Source organism: Podarcis vaucheri (assembly GCF_965113315.1).
Source record: "Podarcis vaucheri genome assembly, chromosome: 2".
Lineage (NCBI taxonomy): Eukaryota > Metazoa > Chordata > Lepidosauria > Squamata > Lacertidae > Podarcis > Podarcis vaucheri.
In genome coordinates this window covers 65,389,672-65,407,808 of record NC_138760.1, presented here as the reverse complement: position 1 = coordinate 65,407,808, position 18,137 = coordinate 65,389,672, and the positions used below count along the sequence as shown (strand labels likewise).

The window sequence follows — 18,137 nt, the reverse complement described above, 5'->3', positions numbered from 1 at the left end:
TTTTACAGTGATCCTCCAAGCATGGACTGTGTAAATAATAGTGTGATATATTTTGATCTTTTTCTAATTTTTATACAAAGAAGAGGGGGGAAGTCACAAAAAAACCAATAACTCTTCAACAGTAATATATTGATCTTTTTATACTGGATGCTTTCATGTATGGATTTTAAAAGATATAAACATTTCCAAGGCCCATAGGACAAGCGTACATAACCAACAACTATTTTATAACTGGACACTCTGAAATAATTGGGAATGATTGTTACTTGCTGCTAACGCTACCGTGTGGAATAACAGCACTGAGAAACTGTGCCTTGTGTGCCTTATTGCATGGGAGAAGGAACTTCCCCTCTTCTCAACCGATGGCTTTCAACTCTGCAATTCTGTGTTGCACATAGCCACAGATAGAAATGGAGGAGAAAATGAAAAAGAAAAAGAAGTTGCAGCCTTAGAAATGAGACGAACGGTGGCTTACGGATGAATGTAGGAGGAACCTCCAACCCGGAAATACAACACAAACGTAACCACACATGCTGCTACATACCTCCACCTTGAAGAAAAGAGTTACGTTCTTGGTCGTTATGATCACCTGTGTCATCTGTGGCGGCTTTTTCCACATGTAGAAAACTTTGTCGCCGGGAGAACGTCTGCTTATCATTCTACAATCTGTGACTTAAAGTGGGTTGGTTCTCTTCGGGAACTTTTGTAATTACTGCGGAATTGGAAAAACTTGTAGTGCCTTGTATCATACAGATCACACACAAACACACACACAGAGGAAACAGTACAATATTCATCTCAGTTTTACAGGTTTGCAGCATAACCCCAGTGCTGATTAAAACCTCTTCCACAGCCACAGTCCATGAGTGCCAGCTCATGTTTGCAAACTGGGAAGGGATTCCTGTATGAAGTCCAGTGCTTGCTTCCCTGAATTGGCAGGGCTTGCCGTATCAGTACTGATAAACTGGAGCTCTGTTTTTGTACTTTGCTCCCCCACTCGCATATGCAGAACCAAGTACATAACTCAAGGAGGAGTATCTTCATTGGTGTGTAAGCACCTCCCAAATAAAACTACCTATGGTCAGAAGCGCAGGAGTTCAATAATAGCATCAGTGGTTGTTTGGTCATTTACTTTGTCATGGAAACAACTCTTTCAGTTTCAGTTCTTCAAAGTAAAGGTGTCTAGGAGAATCTCCATATTTTACGCAGCAAACAAAGGTGACCCCTTACAGCAAAGCATAAAGTGAGAACAGGCACATTACTTTAGTGTGCCTGAGAACTTCTGGCCAAATCAAAACACAATGGCTACAAAAAGCATGGAACTCTAGCAATTGATTGGAATGCAGCCAGTCCCAGTGGATTGTGGGTATGAGCACAAATAAGAGGAGAAAATACTGCTAGTGGAGTATCCTGCATATTTACCATTGGCATATTGAACAATAGCTTACTAATTTCAAGAACCTAAGCATGCCCCACACATAGCCTACCTTGAACCTATATTTGTAGCAATAAGTAATTTCATTTCAAGCAGCACAGCCAAAACTGTTCACCCATTTATGCAACCATATAATGTTCTATACCCCCCTTGTTGTGCTGCCAATGGGATCACATACACACAGTTTGTTTACTTTAGGGATGGGGAGCCATTCAGATGTTGCTGGACTGCAACCCCAGCTGATGGGGGCTGGAGTCCAACAGAATCTGGAAGGATACAGGTTAACTTCCACCAGTTTGCTTCCTCTGCTGAACACCACACTGGCGAAACGCTTCACGCTCCAGGTTTCGAATCTTTTATTTAAAAGGCCATGTTAACTAAAATGTTTTCACAAGCATACAATGAGTTTAGAAAGGTTCTGGCTGGCAATGATGTTTTGATGCTGGGTGGATCTAGGAGCATCCAGGAGGCATGCTACCTAAGAAGTAAGGGCTACAGAACATGTTAGGTAGAAGTATATTGCTTGGAAGGTACTGAGGTAAATAGGGAGAGCAGCAGAAGTGGAGTTAATGGCTCCTGGCTCTGGCTGTTAAAAGCACAGCAGTTCTCTGAGTTGGCAAGCATAGTTGGGAGCAGCTGCAGAACTGACTGAGCAATGCTGACCCGTGGAAAGATTTCAGCTTCATGGAAGCATTTGAACCCTTTCGCCTCTGAACATTTAGCTAAGGCCTTATATGACAGTTTCCTCAGCGTCTTGTTTGTTTGAACACCAGCAAGCAGTGACAGTGATCAACTAGGCACAAAACTATGATGAAAGCTCACGTTTATAGGAACCAAGGGACATAATACTTCACGGTTTGAACAAAACCTAGGAAGCCTGGATTTCCCTCTCCCATTTTATTTTGGTGCTAATTGGCTTCATCCTAATTCAGCGTTTAAGCCCACATTCCCAGAGATGGGGTGTAATTCTATTCCAAAGTGCTGGTTCGCGTTACTGATCAGAATTCACATGTGTAAGGATGGCATGGTGCTCTCCATTAGTGTAAGGTAGAAGAGGGGTTCTGGATTGCTATCCTCTGAATCTTTAGCAATAATGTATATTATTTCTATTATTACTACTTGTAAAGTCTTCTAGGAAAATGCAGTTAATGCTTTAAACAGTGTACAATTCTTCAAATGGTAGAAGATGCATACTATACACACAAAAATAGACTATAAAGTTAACATTTGCTTCACTTGTTAACTACTTGGGTTACATATAAGATAGCTTTATTGTATGATTTCTGATGTCCATATGGCATTTTGCTCGGTAATGATATTAGACTGTTGTGTAAATGAAGATAAACTACATTGACTTAAGAAAGAAATTAGATACTTTAAATTGTCAATTAAAATGCTGTAACCTTCCATACAAAAGACTAGCTTTCAAGGCTTCCTTGAAAGTCAAACAGCTGTGTGCATAGCTTCGTTTTCTGCATGTTAATACTCTTTTACAGGTGGCAAAAACCAGTGGCAAGTCCATGGGCAGCAAAATCAACTCTCTTCTTCCTCGTCTACAGCATATCATTTCCTCCAAATCTTATCTCCTGGCAAAATATTTCCCTGCAGTCTGTAGTGTTTGCTGAGTACACTGTACATCTATCTAATTGCCATTCTGTTAATGCCATCCTTAGCAAAAGGAAAGGAAGCAAAAGGCTGGAGCATGTATGCGGTAGTGTGACAATAGTAATAATGCACAATTATAGCCCCAGCCAAGACAGATGCAGGTGGACCTGCTGCTTTAAATCCCACCCCCCAACTCCCATTTTCGTGCCAAATCCCCTCACTGTTTTCAATTTTGGAAGTTCAGTTAGTAATTTCCTGGCTTTGGCGGGGAGGGGGGCAAAGTTTCTGTGAGTGAACACTCAAAAAAAGGCCACATGCATCCATGCCCTTCTGGATCACTGCTTATGAAATTTAATACTGGCTATACTATTCTCTTTTTTTTGAGAAAATAGACAAATTACCTCTTCATCATTCTCTCTTATTAACAGCTGTCAGTGGCAGCACTGGAAAAACAAAATCCAGAAGAAATATTTAAAAGTACTTTTCATTTCTGAACTCTTTTAAAACAACAACTCATTAGTGCCACAATAAAATATATTTATGCAAGAAGTGGGCACACACAAGTGGAGACAGATACATTGTTTGTAAGCACATTAAACCCATTTTTATTTGTGAGCCCTTGGCAAACTGTTCAGTGATAACATATTTGTAAAGAAAGAGCAACCTTCAGCAACAGTTATTTCTTCAATTGCAGACAACACCAAAGTGAGACTCCTTATAAAATGGGACTCCGCATCATCTATTGTTAGCAACTGCATATTTTTCTTTCCCTTCCTCCAAGAAGGTCTAAGCGATTTGGAAATATCTATAATAAGTAATTTAAAAGAACACATAGCATTATCTCATTCGGTCCACATAACTTTATGAGGCATAGGTGCCAACTCCCTGGGGCCTTGGGTGCCCGAGCACCCACAAAATTCCCCATAAAGGGGCTGGGCACCCACAAGTTTTGGTGCCAGGTCCATGCACATTGCATGGCACCCATGGTCAAGGGGCTAAGTTGGCACTCCTGTTATGAGGTAAGTTAAAGGATTGGGAGTTGCCCAAGACCTGCTCCTAAGCTTCATAGTTCAAACCTAAGTCTGTACCACATGGAATGCATGTCAGAGTGAATTCACTGAATATATTAGCAATGGGACTCCTGTATGGGATGCTTCAGAACTGCATGTTTTGTCTACATATCATTTGTTTTGGTGGTGGCGGCAGGTACTGGCCTGGTTCAAAAGTCATGCTATTCCCCCCCCCCTTCCCTTTGACCTCCAGCACAGCTGCAAGGAAGAATCGGTAGCTTTTGCTTCTGCATTAAAGTTCTACACACCAGCACCAAGATACAGTAATTTGATCCATTTCTGTTCAGTTAAAGACATACTTCAGATCAGGACTGGGGAACCTTTGGCTCTCCAGATGTTGCTGAACTACAGCTCCCACCATCACTAGCCATTGGCAGTGCTTACTAGGGGATGGGAGTTGTAGTTCTACATCTGAAAAGCTAAAGATCCTGTAACTCCTGCTTTAGATACTCATTTAAAATGCTTATCGGCATCACCTTTTGTAGCATTGGGAATTGTGGGAAATAACAGCTTTAAAGCCCTGAAAGGAATTCGGTAATTCCTTTTTAATAGAAATGCTCTATTTACTGCGCGTAAGTACTGATTAAGATCACCAAATCACTACTAGCCATCAGAATAGCAGTGATTTGGTATTTTTAATCAGCACAGTGTTTTAAAACATTGAACGTGGCTTCTTTATATAAGAGGACATTAATATGCTTTCAAAAGCACCAATCTGTTTAGTATTTGAAATAAAGACAATTTTGTTTTACACCTTAAATTGCTCTTATTTTGAATGGAAATATAAAGAATAGCCAGCATTCGATATTTTCACTACATGTTGTTTTCAGTTTTTGATAATTTTATAATTTTTCAACTTGATAGCTTAAAAAAAGTGAAGGTTTGCACTATGTGGTACTAAAACACTTCCATAATTTGATTTCAAACGGCTAATTTTCATTTTCTAGGTGGGTTTGATTTCCAAAGATATATCCAGCAAAGTGATTGATCAGTATTAGGATACGATAATTGAACATTTATTCACTATTGCCTCCTAAGCAATGTTTTTTTGCATGCTGAATAAACTGCATTCACATATAGTGTTCATTTGGCAAAGCAGACAGTTGAATTGGAAAGCATTCCTAAGATTCAGTAGTTGACCTTGATTTTATTGTTACATTTTAGGTGGGGTGTGAAGCGCACATTTCTGCCGAGTTGAAATTATAATTGAAATCAGTGTAATCAGTAGGCATAATCTAATCAAAATTAAATGAAAAAATTCCTTCCTGTAGCACCTTAAAGACCAACTAAGTTAGTTCTTGGTATAAGCTTTCGTGTGCATGCACACTTCTTCAGATACTTCTTTCGTGCATGCACACGAAAGCTTATACCAAGAACTAACTTAGTTGGTCTTTAAGGTGCTACAGGAAGGAATTTTTTTATTTTGACTATGGCAGACCAACACGGCTACCCATCTGTAACCAAAATTAAATGGTAAAGTATAATAGACAAGCTTAAATCTCTTCCACTTAAAGAGATGGAACTTGAAAGTATTTCACATCGGCTATATCATGCTGTCTTTATCTCAATAGAATGTTGTGCCACAGAACTGAAAAACAACACTGTCAACGTTTTCAGCCTACTTCTAAATTGGCATTTTGAATATATATTGCTGCAACTATAAATATAGTTTGGCTCTGCCTCTTGTTTATTTCAATGTTTTGCTGTAAAAAAATGTGCAGTAATAGTAGTTTAAACCCACTGGTGCCCAAGTTGCTCAAGTTTTAAGACAAATTACTGCTACTCATTGCACTGATAGAAGCTGAACTACAGTGAACAATGTAATTCACTGCTCAATATACAGTAAGATTTTGCTAACTTGCTTGTATGCCTTGCAAAAACTAGGGCATGCTTCTACAGCCCCGGTCAGCAGTTTCCCTACAGGCCACTTAAGAGTGGGGAAGGAAGCCACAGCTATCAAGTTTTGTTGTCACAGATGCCACTTTCTGCATACCCCTTTCACCTCTACATTGACAACTGCAATATCTGTCAGGGGCCTGGATTTGACCTAGGTGCCTCCACTTGCTGCCCCCTGTTTTACAGTGTGCTGAGCACCTACAGTAACTCTGTATCAGAATGAGTCCTAGTAAATCAAGTGCCCTTGACTTCAAGTGAGAGCATAGGACAATCCCCCCAAAAAGCAGTTGGACTGCGTATCTTCTACTTTTTAAGTGAGATTCTAAGCAAAGATCAACATAATACAACTTGTGTTTTATATTCAGTAAAACTCTTATTCAGGAAGTATATATAGAAGCTGTATGAATGTGCAAATGAAGGGGTTGACAGACTCATAATTACCAAGGTAGTGTCCGGTATTAAAAACTGCACATGGAAGTCTCCTTTTCGTGCAAGTAATCTCATTCAGTAACTAATAAGTAAAAGGGCTTTAAGAATTATGCCTCTTTCATGAAGAATTTTGTGGAATGTATTTTACATGCTTTATATTGAAAAACTCTTCTGAGCTTCAATAAAATGTACGGTATAGCTTAAAGTTGGAAGGGAATATTTATGCGACATGTTTAGTTGTCATTGATAACAACTTTATGTAAAATTTCTAACACGTACAAGCCAGAACAACTGCTATATTTAGTTGTACTATGGGGGAACAACTATTTTTAAAATGAAGGCATTAATACAGTATTATGAATTATTGAATAAAAATATAGACTTGTACTGATCTGTTTTGTAAATTTTACAACAGGCACTGCACAGTTTGGCGGTGTTCCCATTGTTTTGTGATTTGATTTGTAGTAAGACTTGATATTTGAACCATTTTAGAATAAACTGCTTCTTGTACAGATTGTTTTTACTATGTTGTGAATTATATACCTGCAACATTCCTAACCAGAGCTATAAAACAATCAAAAGCATTTGAATTCAAATTAGCTTCATTATTTTTTGAAATTAAAGTAAGTCGTTCCATTAATCAGACCAATAATTTTAAAAACAGTTACTTAAAAATAGTCCCATTACAAAAAACAAACAAACTGGAATTATTCCAATTCATTTTCTTACTAACAGTCTCACCTTACTCTTACTTTCAAATACATGTTTGGAATGCCCACTGTCATAATCCAAAACAGATTTACATTGGATTGTATAAAGAATACGCACACACACACATATATATGAATGAACTGGAAAGCTTTGCACTAAAAATATATTTGACAAGGTCAGATAAACATTTGATGAGCGGACAAACATTAATATTCTCTGAAACTTTCGGCTCAACATGTTAAGAGCCTTCCATGTTAACTCCAGCTCCAAAATGCCGGAAAATTAACTGGAGAATGAAGCGCTGCAAGGACAAGGGCACCTGCTTCTTGGACACAGCAATTCAACGGGTGGAGCGCTTCCCGGCACGCCCATGCTGGTGAGGGGAAAGCATCGCCCATTGAATCGCGCCGGGTTGGGAACCCCACCGACTGAACTGCTTCATTGCGAGGCTCTTAAGCGGCTTCTGACGCTGCCCTCGCGGGAGCCGCAGACTCTGCTCTTTGGGCTTCGCCGCCTGCAGCCCAGCCGAGGAAGTTCCACCGCGCGCCCACCAGGGGGCGTTGCAGAATCCCGGCTGCTCAGGCCAGACGCGGGAGCGGGCCGGTGAACTCTCGGTTATCCTGGACCCACCCCCTCCAAGCTGCGCCTTTTAGATAACAGGCTACACTGGCTTGTGGGGGGGGGGTCGAGAGGGGGAACGCAATAAAATCACATTTCACACAAGAGAATAAAAAACGGAAAGCGCCTCAGCATCCTCTCTATGCCGGGGCGGAGAAACCGCTGCCCAGCCCTATTCCCCCCCCACACACACACTGTCTCCTGTATAGGCAGCTCTCACTTCCGCCTCCCCGAGCAGGGGAAGAGCCTCACAAGGAACCCGGAAAGCCTTCCTCCAGGAAAACCAGGTTGCCCCTAAGTGACATCTTCCTCCTATCTCTACAGTTCCTTTTCCCACACTCCCGGGCAGCCATGAGCGCGGAGCCGCGCAGCCGCCAGGAGACTCTGGCTTTGCGGAAGCAGCTCCTCGGGTAGGTCGTGATTCCGCTGAGAGGGGAGGGTGTCCTTCCAGAGACTGAGAGGGTATTCCCTCCCCCCCCCCCCGCTTCCTTCCAGGTGTGCCCCTCTTGAGGTTGCCCACGCGCCCGGCTCCCTTCACGTGACTCTCAGCCCGGCGTCGGTGCCTCAGGGAAACCGGTCCCATCCGAAACATTCAGCGTCCTGGACGTGTTCCGGCTCCTGGCGCGTTTGGGTCAGATACCTTTAACCTGCTTGCCTCGCTCGGTTAATAGCTGCTACGTGGCAGGCGCGCTAGAGAGACCCGCAATATGCCCCGCTCGCTCCCCTCGCAAATCCCGCTCCGCCCCTTCCCATTGCATAGGATCCGGCTGCTTCGTGTGGGTTACCAGCTTGTATTTCTCATTCTCGCGGAGTACCACAGAAAGGCGCGCGACCTAACAATACTGCAAAACGCTTAAGATATTTGACTAAAATGCAGTCGCTCTTCTCCCACAGCTTTGTAAGATGCTTGCTTCAGTATACTGAATGCTGCTTTGATTTCTAATGCGCAGGCGCACATAAATGTTATGTACATGTGTTCTGATCCAGCAGATGTTTGAATTTCTTTTTTTTTAATTTTTATTAATTTTTCAAAGTTTACACACACACAGACATTACACAACACAAACATACAAACACAAATACAAACACATATAATTTCAAATCCCTAATTTCTTGACCACTTTCCTGGACTTCCCCACACCTCCCCCTCCTGCATTCCCACTTCAATAGTTTACTCAGCAAGTTCTTGTTCCCTCTTTTACCTTATTAATATTTTACTTATTTCTTCTTAGTTAACCAAATTTGACTTACAACCCTCAATTTGAACCAATATACCCATCCTTGACATACTTTTCTAAGGACGACCCCATTCCCTTTCCACAGATTTCCCGATTTTTATATTATTTACAAAACAAGGTAGCAAAAGACAGCATATATTTAATCACCCTTTGGATTCCCAAACTCTCGCCCCCCCCCCTTTTCCGGCCGATGTTTGAATTTCTAATGTGAGGATATAAAGCTCTTCCCCCGCCCCCCGGTCAGGCCTTTTTATTGGTCTTTCAGAACAAAGTCCTCACACCTAGCCCAGTACAAGAATGGAGGGAATTAACTAAAAAGTTAATTTTAAAACCTGAGTTCATTGAGCATGCTAAAAAAGTGCAATAAAATTAGTGACGTGGGAGTATTTGCTTCTCATTTCAATTTTACTTTGTTTTTTTAAAAAAAATTCAGATCCTCCTGCAAGCTTTTTTTCCCAGAAGACCCTGTGAAGATTATCAGTGCAAAGGGCCAGTATATGTATGATGAAAATGGAAACAAGTACCTTGACTGTATCAACAACGTTGCTCAAGGCAAGCGTGAAACCACATTCTTGTTAATAAGCACTGACAGGCCTAAACTACATTTATGTGTACATTCTTGCAGTGGTAACCTGCTGGCCCAATTTAAACTGGACAAAACTGATTCTGGCCAGTGAAACCTGGCTTGGAAAATCAGGGGCTTAAGTGTGTGCACTTAACCTATTCCCTATCGCATACACAGACATCAAAATTTGCCCCATGTGACAAATGTTTGATCCCTTCACAGATAACTCCAGTGCATGCCCATTAGACCTCAGCCCTACAACTCCATAGCCAGCAGTGCCAGATCAGGTACCTGAATAGGCTGGCATGAGGTGGTAGGAAGGCAACTATTATGCCTATCTGTACAGCCTTTGTACAGGCATTGTTTGGCTAGCCAAGTCACCTATACCCTGACCTGATAAAAGACTTCCACTGCTAGAGAGAATATGCCTTTGAATACCAGTTTAGAATCACAAATGTGGAGAGTAGATATGCTCTCGGGTCCTGCTTGCGAGCTTCCCCACAGACATCTTGATTAGCCACTGTGAGAACAGAATGCTAGACTAGATGGGCCTTTGGCTCTTATGTTTTAAATTTTGCATGATTTTTTAAGGACTGTATATAAAATAAAGGAGTCGGAGCCAACATTTGTCTTAATAGCATTTATGGATGGACACTTGGCATTCTCTCATCTTGCCTCTTCCTTCTTTTTCAGTTGGACACTGCCACTCAGAAGTGATCAGAGCAGCACATCAACAAAATTTGGCACTAAATACAAACTCTCGGTATTTGCATGACAATTTGGTGGACTATGCAGAAAGACTCTCTAATACGTTGCCTAAGAAGCTGTGCACTTTCTATTTTTTGAATTCAGGGTAAGTTTGTGACACATTGCTAATCGGACTTCTTCATGAGCACCATCTCAAGCTGCATTTCTTCTAAGGCTGCAGCCCTGTGCACACTCACTTGGAAGTAAATGTCAACTGAACTTTGAATGGAATCCTGCTAAGTAAGAATATGTAAGCTGAAGCAATAACTTTTAAATTACTCACACTAGAAATTGAATGTTGGAAACAAATAATAGGTATTTAGAGCCTATAAAACTATACATCTTTTTTATACATTGTTTGCAAAACAGGCTGTGTTTATTGGGACAATCAAACTGCTTTGATTAAGCCAAATGCCTGAAATTTATTTGTATTTTAAATTATGCTCCTCAAATTAGGATGAATACACATAGTTCCCGGCTTTAGAGAAAAATTAACATTTCTGTGCATTCCTTTCTTGGAGGAAAAACCTCACACCATGCAACTGCAAGGAAACAATTAGCAAAACATATAGATCGGGTGGGTCAAAAACCATAATGCTGTGTATTTCTTTTTTGTCATTTTGCTGTGCAATTTGTACATTTGAAATCTGGTTGCTCAGTTCTGTAGACTATAGATACAAAACAGTAAAGCTGGAGAGGTTACCATTTGTCTGATTCTACAGAAAGAGAAAGCTGCATAACTTTTTCATTGTAGGTCAGAAGCCAATGATCTTGCTCTGAGATTGGCACGGCAGTATACAAAACATGAGGACGTACTTGTGGTGGACCAGTAAGTGTATATATACTTTTAACAAAGTAAAATTAGAAAGCAAACGTGGGAATTTTCATTTAACTTTTGAAGAGACAGTTAAAATGCCCAATGTAGACATGTTTTTACTAGAAAGTTGGGAGTGTCTTAGGGTTTATTCTCTTGCATAATTTTTTACATTTGAATCCTGCCCTTCTTCCAAGGCGTCTCAGAGCAAGGTACGTGAGCTTCCCAGGCAACTTACCATCCAGGTACTTGTCAAGCCTAGACCTGCTTCTGTTTCTGAGCCAGAAGTACATCAAGTTCTTTAAGTCCATTTTCTGGGGCCCAGGTTGCATGTTGTCAACATCAAGGTACAGTACATACAACCTTGCAGGAAACTACACTGTGCTACCAATGGAAAGGGCACTGTGCTTCTTGACTAAATCGTAATTTATACTGTCATTACAAGAGCTTGAAGAAACAGAAAATTTATCTTCCAGGCAGCAGCTTGCTTTCTCCAGAAAGGGGCAACAGAATGAATATGTGAAGTGCTTAAGCACAGCAGCTTCTTCAGTTTGGCAGTCCAAATGCTGCAAAATCTCTGGTAGTCCCAGTGAATTAATGTAGACTTCACTGTGTGGTTCTACTGATTGTTTGTTTTTATTTAAAGTGCTTATCATGGACATCTGACATCCCTGATTGATATAAGTCCATATAAATTCAGAAATCTAGAAGGCCAAAAGGAATGGGTCCATGTGGTATGCAAAAGAGAGCGTACTTTGACCATTTTCCATTAATTTCTAATTCATCTAAGCTCTGGCGATTGTGAATAGCAATTACACTTTCTTTGGACAGGCTCCTCTTCCTGACACATACCGAGGATTATACAGAGAAGACAATAAGGATCCGGCCACGGCATATGCCAATGAAGTGAAAAAAATAATTGACCAGGCACAGCAAAAAGGAAGAAAGGTAAAATAAGGAGCTAAGTGGAATATAACTTTTCATCCATCATATAATATCAACCTGAGTTGAATGTATTCCGAAAATTTTTCACATGTAATGTGTATATTTCATCTCAAGGAGTGACTGCGCTGAAAAGGTTTCAGACAATAATTTATCTTCTGGGTGTACATGCCATTTGCTCAATGAACAGAGATTTGTGTGTGTGGAAGGCAGGCAGGCAGGCAGCCTGGTACTGTATGAAGATTTCTGAATTAGGAACACAAAATGCTGATTCAGCTTGAAACGTGGCATGCATACCACTACTGTCTTCACTTCATTTTATCTTTTCAGTTTGCTGCCTTTTTTGTGGAATCTTTACCAAGTGTTGCTGGACAAATCATTCCACCACCCGGTTATTTCCAAAAGGCAGCTGAGTGAGTATTGCTTTTTAACTTTCCTTATATATTTTCCCACTCCCAACTAAACTGCTTTGTTTGAGCTTCTGGCTAAGGACTTTTGGTGCTGTTGTTAACTCTGCCAAAGTTAAGCACTTTTAAATCCCATTGATTTCATTGGGAGAAATAACCATGTGTCACACTGAAAACAGTAAGGCTTAGAAGGGTGCAACTCTCTTTAATGGAATTATCTTACTTGCTGTTCAATTTTGTCGGCACTGAACAATTTTTAGTTCATTGTGCTTATTGCATTTTTAATTTTAAGGAAATTTAGGTAATATTTTGAAGCACACAATCAAATGCAACTTTTAAAATGAGAATCAGCTACTAAACAAATTATAAATTTATTAGGTTTTATACTCTTTTATACCTGTATAGCTATGTGTGATTTGGTTCTTTTAATAGGCACATACACAGCGCAGGAGGTGTATTCATTGCTGATGAGATTCAAGTTGGCTTTGGAAGGGTTGGCAAACATTTTTGGGCATTTCAACTTCAAGGAGAGGATTTTATTCCCGATATTATCACCATGGGAAAACCAATTGGCAATGGGCATCCTGTTTCTTGTGTAGCAACGACAAAGGAAATTGCAGAGGCGTTTTCAGCAACAGGAGTGGAGTATTTTAACACGGTAACTTCCCAAATCCGTACTGTGTGACTGCAAACTACCTGTGAAAGTCATCTTTAATTAGACATTTTTGTTTAATGTAAAGGTAAAGGTACCCCTGACCATTAGGTCCAGTCGCGGGCTCTGGGGTTGCGCACTCATCTCGTTCTATAGGCCGAGGGAGCCAGCGTTTGTCTGCAGACAGCTTCCAAGTCATGTGGCCAGCATGACTAAGCCACTTCTGGCAAACAAAAGGAGCGCATGGAAACGCCATTTACCTTCCCGTGGTACCTGTTTATTTACTTGCACTTTGTGCTTTCAAACTGCTAGGTGGGCAGGAGCTGGGACTGAACAGCTCACTGTGTTGCAGGGATTCGAACTGCCGACCTTCTGATCGGCAAGCCCTAGGCTCTGTGGTTTAGACCACAGCGCTACCAGTGTCCCAGTTTTGTTTAATGTACTTTCATATAAACGGATGTAGGGTGCTGCTTTTAGAATTCCTTTCAGTTCAGATTAGTCCACTACTAAATGTAGAAAGCTCATCTCTACTTTGTGATTTTCTTTCCCCGGCCCCGGGTTCAGTTTGGAGGAAATCCTGTGTCCTGTGCAGTAGGTATAGCGGTCTTGGATGTGATTGAGAAGGAACAGCTTCAACTCCATGCCCTCCAGGTGGGAAGCTTCCTCATGGAACTACTCAATCAGCAAAAAGCAAAACATCCTCTAATTGGCGATGTCAGGTATCAATTTCTTAACAATCCAGTCTTTATGCGCTGTAACTAGTAACTATTTCATCCTCTTTATAAAGAGAAAGTACCTACCTTACCGCCACTTGCCATTTTAAAAAATGGAGCATTAAATGGAGAAGCCAACTTACAAAATCTATGCATTGCAGCTTGTTGCCTTCTTACTGATATCCTTTTTCTTTTAAAAGGGGTGTTGGATTGTTCATTGGAGTAGATTTGGTGCAAGATCAAGAGAAAAGAACCCCTGCTACTGAAGAAGCAGCCATCATCATAACAAGGTATATATGACTTCCTCATCCCTAATCAACACTAATTCATTGTGTGTCCCCTCACTTTTTCTAGATTTCTTGTATGTTCAGAGTTGGTCATGTGAATATTACAAGTGGAGATAAGTGGAGCCTCTAAGCCATTGCTCCCTTTGCACTTACCTTCTATCCATCACAGATATCTGTGGGTGTTTATTCCAAGAACCAGAGGCAGAGAATATACAGCAGGGGTAGGAAACATCCTCTGGATGTTGTTGGGAGTCCCATCAACAAGAGATAAGAGTTGTAATTGGAGCATCACAGGTTCCCCACCCCAGCCTACAGCGTGAGTGCAGAGGGAAGAAAAGGAAAGCACACCAACTCACTCTCACATAAACTGCATCAAAGCTAAAGGATTCTTGTGTCTTCTTCCTTCCCAGTTTGAATCATAGTCCTGTCAGTAGTACCTCCCAGTTATTCTGGGTAGCAAAGATACACCAGCATAAGTCCCAGTTTGCCTGCAAGGACATTAGATGTGGAGCAGGTCTAGCTGATACTAGCATGGTTGAAGACTTCAGACCTGCTGGGATCAGCTGTGCAACAGTTTCCCGTTGGGAACTTGGATCACAGCCAATCCATGCAGAAAGCAGCTTTGCCAGTCCTGAGCTTGGTACTTGGGAAGTGCTGAGCCCAAGGCTTGCAAAGTGCTTTGTGCAGCAGTTCCCAAGTGCCTTTCTACCAAGCAGCAGTCATGTCAGTTACTTGGGAAGCACTGTGTGAGGGAGGTGGGACAATATAGCTGTCAATCAGCTGACTTTGTCCACCTGATCCCCCACCTTGGTGTACTCCTTGAGACATGCGATAACAGAAAGTGTTCTTGGGAAATGGCTGGGGATCCATATTATTTTAATGTAAACTGTGCTCATCTAACTGTGACATTTTTGTAACCTGCCTGGAACTATTTGGTAAAGGGTGGACTATAAGCACAATATATGAAAGTAAGTATGGGGGTCAGCATACACTGAGGGCAATAGTAAGGGTCTGGCCAATCAACCATCTTTGTAAGTTTATTAAACAGGATTCCTCTTTCCTTCCTTCTCTACCTCTGAGATTCTACCAGTGAGATTCTGTGGTTTCTCTGCTGTGAGCTCATAACCTTTCTGGAGCAGACAGGCTCCCTGCTCATTGCAGGGAACTATTGCGATCAGCCTGGTGCAGAGTTCACTAGACACAAATCAAAACTGTCAGGTGCCACCCAATTGACTTATTGAGTTCTGACATACTCTGAGTAGGCCCATTGAAATTAATAGTAATGACCAGTGCTTTTTTCTAGAAAAAGGGGCAGCACTCACCACAAAGTTGTTACTGCAAGTACCACCAGGAAAAAAAGCACTGGGTAGAAGTAGTAAATTATTAGCATGGTTGTATGCAGCCCATAATAAAAAACTGCATAATAATAATTTAAAAAATCCTGCTGAGCAAGGCAAAGAAAAACAAGCTTTTGCAGTGGGAGACAGCCAAGTGGAGGCACTTCCTCCCCCCCCCCCCCCCGCTTCATCCATCCATCTCTGCCGCTCCCTCAAATGCTAATCAGAAAGAGGATGGGATGTTGTGACACATACAATTTATTCTTGCAAAGACAATTGTCTGCTTCTCTCTGTCCGCCCGCCCCATCCCCTTGATGCTGATGTTTTCCAACAGGTGCCCAGCTGGGCATGGCGGTGGCTGATATTCCTCCAATACCTGTAGGTCTGTGGCAGAACGTAGTTTCCTCGGCCAAGAATCGTGTGCGCTGGGCCCCCTCGCAGGTTCTCCCAGCTAGTGGAGTGAAGAAGGTGCAGCAGCAACAGTCACCAAAAGAAAAAATGTGCTTGCCAATATCCACCCTCCTGTACCACTGTGGCTAAGCCAGCCATCCAGAGGATGCAGTTGCCCTTGCAATGGTGGCGGCAGCATGATCACCCAGCAAAAACAAGTCTCTGCCACCCCTTCACATTATGCTCCCTCTCTTCCCCACCCCACAAACTGAGCCTGGCCCATCCTGCCAGAGCAGCTCCCTCCCCCTCTCCCTCACAGCCGTGCCCCAGTTCCACCCAGTGTTGCAGCAGGGAAAACGCATGGCCCCACAACAAGCAAGAAGGGAAGGGAGTCTGTGCAGTCATTTTCTAACCTTGCCCTGTGACATGCTCAGCTTTGCCTCTCTGCCCTTGTCACCCAGGATTAGTTCCTCCTACCCAAATATCTGGCAAACACGTCTATTCATAATTTATTTTCCTAGAAAAAATAGTGATGGTACTGTATACCAGTGTAACCCGCCAGAAAAAAACACTGGTAATGACTTATTTGGGTCTGCTCTAAGTAGTCTATTTGGATAGAACTCACAGTGTGCAAAAAGCCACTAGCTCTGGGGCCCAATTCTAGTCCACTTCATGGAGCAGGAAGAAAATCCCCTTTGCTGGTAGTGTTGATAAGCTCTTTGCAGCTACTGATAGCTTGCAGTGGTGCTTTTAGTAGAGACTGTATACTGTGGCAGCGACAGAATAGCTGACAAGAGATTTTACCATTAGTACTTCAATTAGCCATTTTTTCCTTTTAAAAAAATCTAGATTGAAGGAAGAATTCATTATGTTGGCTACAGATGGTCCAGGCAGAAATGTGCTTAAGTTCAAGCCACCACTCTGTTTCAATGCAGAAGATGCAAAACTGGTTGCGGACAAACTTGATAAAATATTAACAGGTAAGGAAGGAAAGTACACTGAGAAACAAATCCTGCACCTACACAGAACAAGATTTACATTGCTGAATGATTTAAAGTGTGTTTTACATGTTGATTGTTATTCTTTGCAACTCAAGCGGGGGGGGGGGGCTAGGCATTGATTTTTAAGGCCCATGGAAGGAAATAAATTCTGTGCTATATGTATGTGCACTGAGGCCCCAACACCTTCCCCACTGTAATGACTTCTTTCAGAAGACGTTCATGACATGCATACAGCTACCTTTCTCAGAGAAGGGGATTGGGGATGAGCACATATTGAAACACTGTCAGCCATGCCGCTTTCCATGTGGAAGCCCTTCCTTTCTTTTGGTTGCTATTTTGAGATGTAGCTACATTTAGCCTATATTCTGTTCTGCCCATTCCACCTGAATTCTGATGCAAGGAAGACAAAAAACTGCCAATAGAAGCACGACTGGACACTAAAAGTGAGGGGCACACTATTCTGAGTCTAGCTCAGGAGCAAACAGAGGAACAGAATACAGTGGGTGGGGGAAGAAGACGTCAAAGAATCAACTTTAGCACCTTCAGGGATGAGAAAAAAATTGTATTGCTGGAAGAAAAACCAGTAATATTGGCCTTTGCCACAGGGAGATGTAGAATCATCATCTAATTAATACTGTTGAATATTCTACAGAGCTAGAGAAAAGAGAAGCTTAGAGAAAGTTCACTTCCACTACCTTCATATGGTAAGTATTCAGGTAATCTGATGATAAAAAAAGAGTCAAATACTCCAAAAAGGAATCCAGTCAATTCATTAATCTAAATACACAATGAATGTACACAATTATATCCTAGCAATGTATAATCTACAATAAGCATGTTATTACAAAGTATTAAGGAAACTTTCACTGAGCTTTGAAATGTGGATATTTAATTCTTTCATTCCATCTCTTACAGGTTACAGACATGGTGCTGAATTCTACCATGTTTCTAATATATTTTACTTAAGCTACAATACCAAAAATACTACCTTTTCCCAACTACAATTATTAAATTTATTGTCTTTGTTGTAATACTGATAGTACATAAGTTCAAAGCTCTACAGATGTTATCTGTTAATCCAACTCTTCATGCAGTGGAGTAAAAATCAATTGATTTATCCAGAAAACAAACTGCTTTATTGGTTACAGAACCTAAACCACAACTTACACTCATTTCTGTTTATATTATAAAATTAGCACCTTCCAGTCATTTGTGGGCATGTTTTCTTCCTTCCTAACAATAAAGTAAGCAACGGCTAGTTAGCAAAGCTTATACCTAAA

The 18,137-nt window shown here is 41.4% G+C and overlaps 2 protein-coding genes across 57 annotated transcripts in view; both read left to right on the top strand.

Moving 5' to 3' along the window:
* Window positions 1-2,885, top strand: part of COL23A1 (collagen type XXIII alpha 1 chain) — a 318,897-nt gene extending 316,012 nt beyond the window's left edge. For 48 of the 50 annotated variants that reach the window (XM_082211538.1, XM_082211515.1, XM_082211524.1 and 45 more), the window contains one exon: window positions 399-2,885. In XM_082211538.1, coding sequence (XP_082067664.1) covers window positions 399-452 — 54 coding nt within the window. In that variant the 3' untranslated portion in view covers window positions 453-2,885. Of the gene's footprint in view, window positions 1-8 lie in introns of all 50 variants that reach the window. The other 2 variants (XM_082211502.1, XM_082211526.1) reach the window with 1 other exon arrangement.
* A 4,963-nt stretch (window positions 2,886-7,848) lies between these two features.
* On the top strand, window positions 7,849-18,137 carry PHYKPL (5-phosphohydroxy-L-lysine phospho-lyase). Of its 7 annotated transcripts, none has more exons than XM_082213127.1 (14): window positions 7,860-8,174; window positions 9,436-9,554; window positions 10,261-10,420; window positions 11,069-11,143; window positions 11,326-11,475; window positions 11,775-11,862; window positions 11,960-12,076; window positions 12,401-12,483; window positions 12,910-13,135; window positions 13,694-13,848; window positions 14,043-14,132; window positions 16,706-16,836; window positions 17,510-17,561; window positions 17,773-18,137. In XM_082213127.1, the coding sequence occupies exons 1-13, from the start codon at window positions 8,116-8,118 to the stop codon at window positions 17,530-17,532; spliced, it is 1,476 nt and encodes a 491-aa protein (XP_082069253.1). In that variant the 5' UTR covers window positions 7,860-8,115; the 3' UTR covers window positions 17,533-17,561; window positions 17,773-18,137. The 7 variants fall into 7 exon arrangements, with proteins under 7 accessions (XP_082069258.1, XP_082069253.1, XP_082069257.1 ...); XM_082213129.1 differs by lacking the exon at window positions 7,860-8,174 and adding an exon at window positions 8,230-8,395; XM_082213133.1 differs by lacking the exon at window positions 7,860-8,174 and adding an exon at window positions 8,412-8,540.

Excerpts from the sequence above, each read along its gene's own strand:
- PHYKPL (XM_082213127.1), top strand. The coding sequence starts at position 8,116 with ATGAGCGCGGAGCCGCGCAGCCGCCAGGAGACTCTGGCTTTGCGGAAG. Across the intron at positions 8,175-9,435 it reads TTGCGGAAGCAGCTCCTCGG|ATCCTCCTGCAAGCTTTTTT; the intron begins GTAGGTCGTGAT and ends AAAAAAATTCAG. Across the intron at positions 12,484-12,909 it reads TATTTCCAAAAGGCAGCTGA|GCACATACACAGCGCAGGAG; the intron begins GTGAGTATTGCT and ends TTCTTTTAATAG.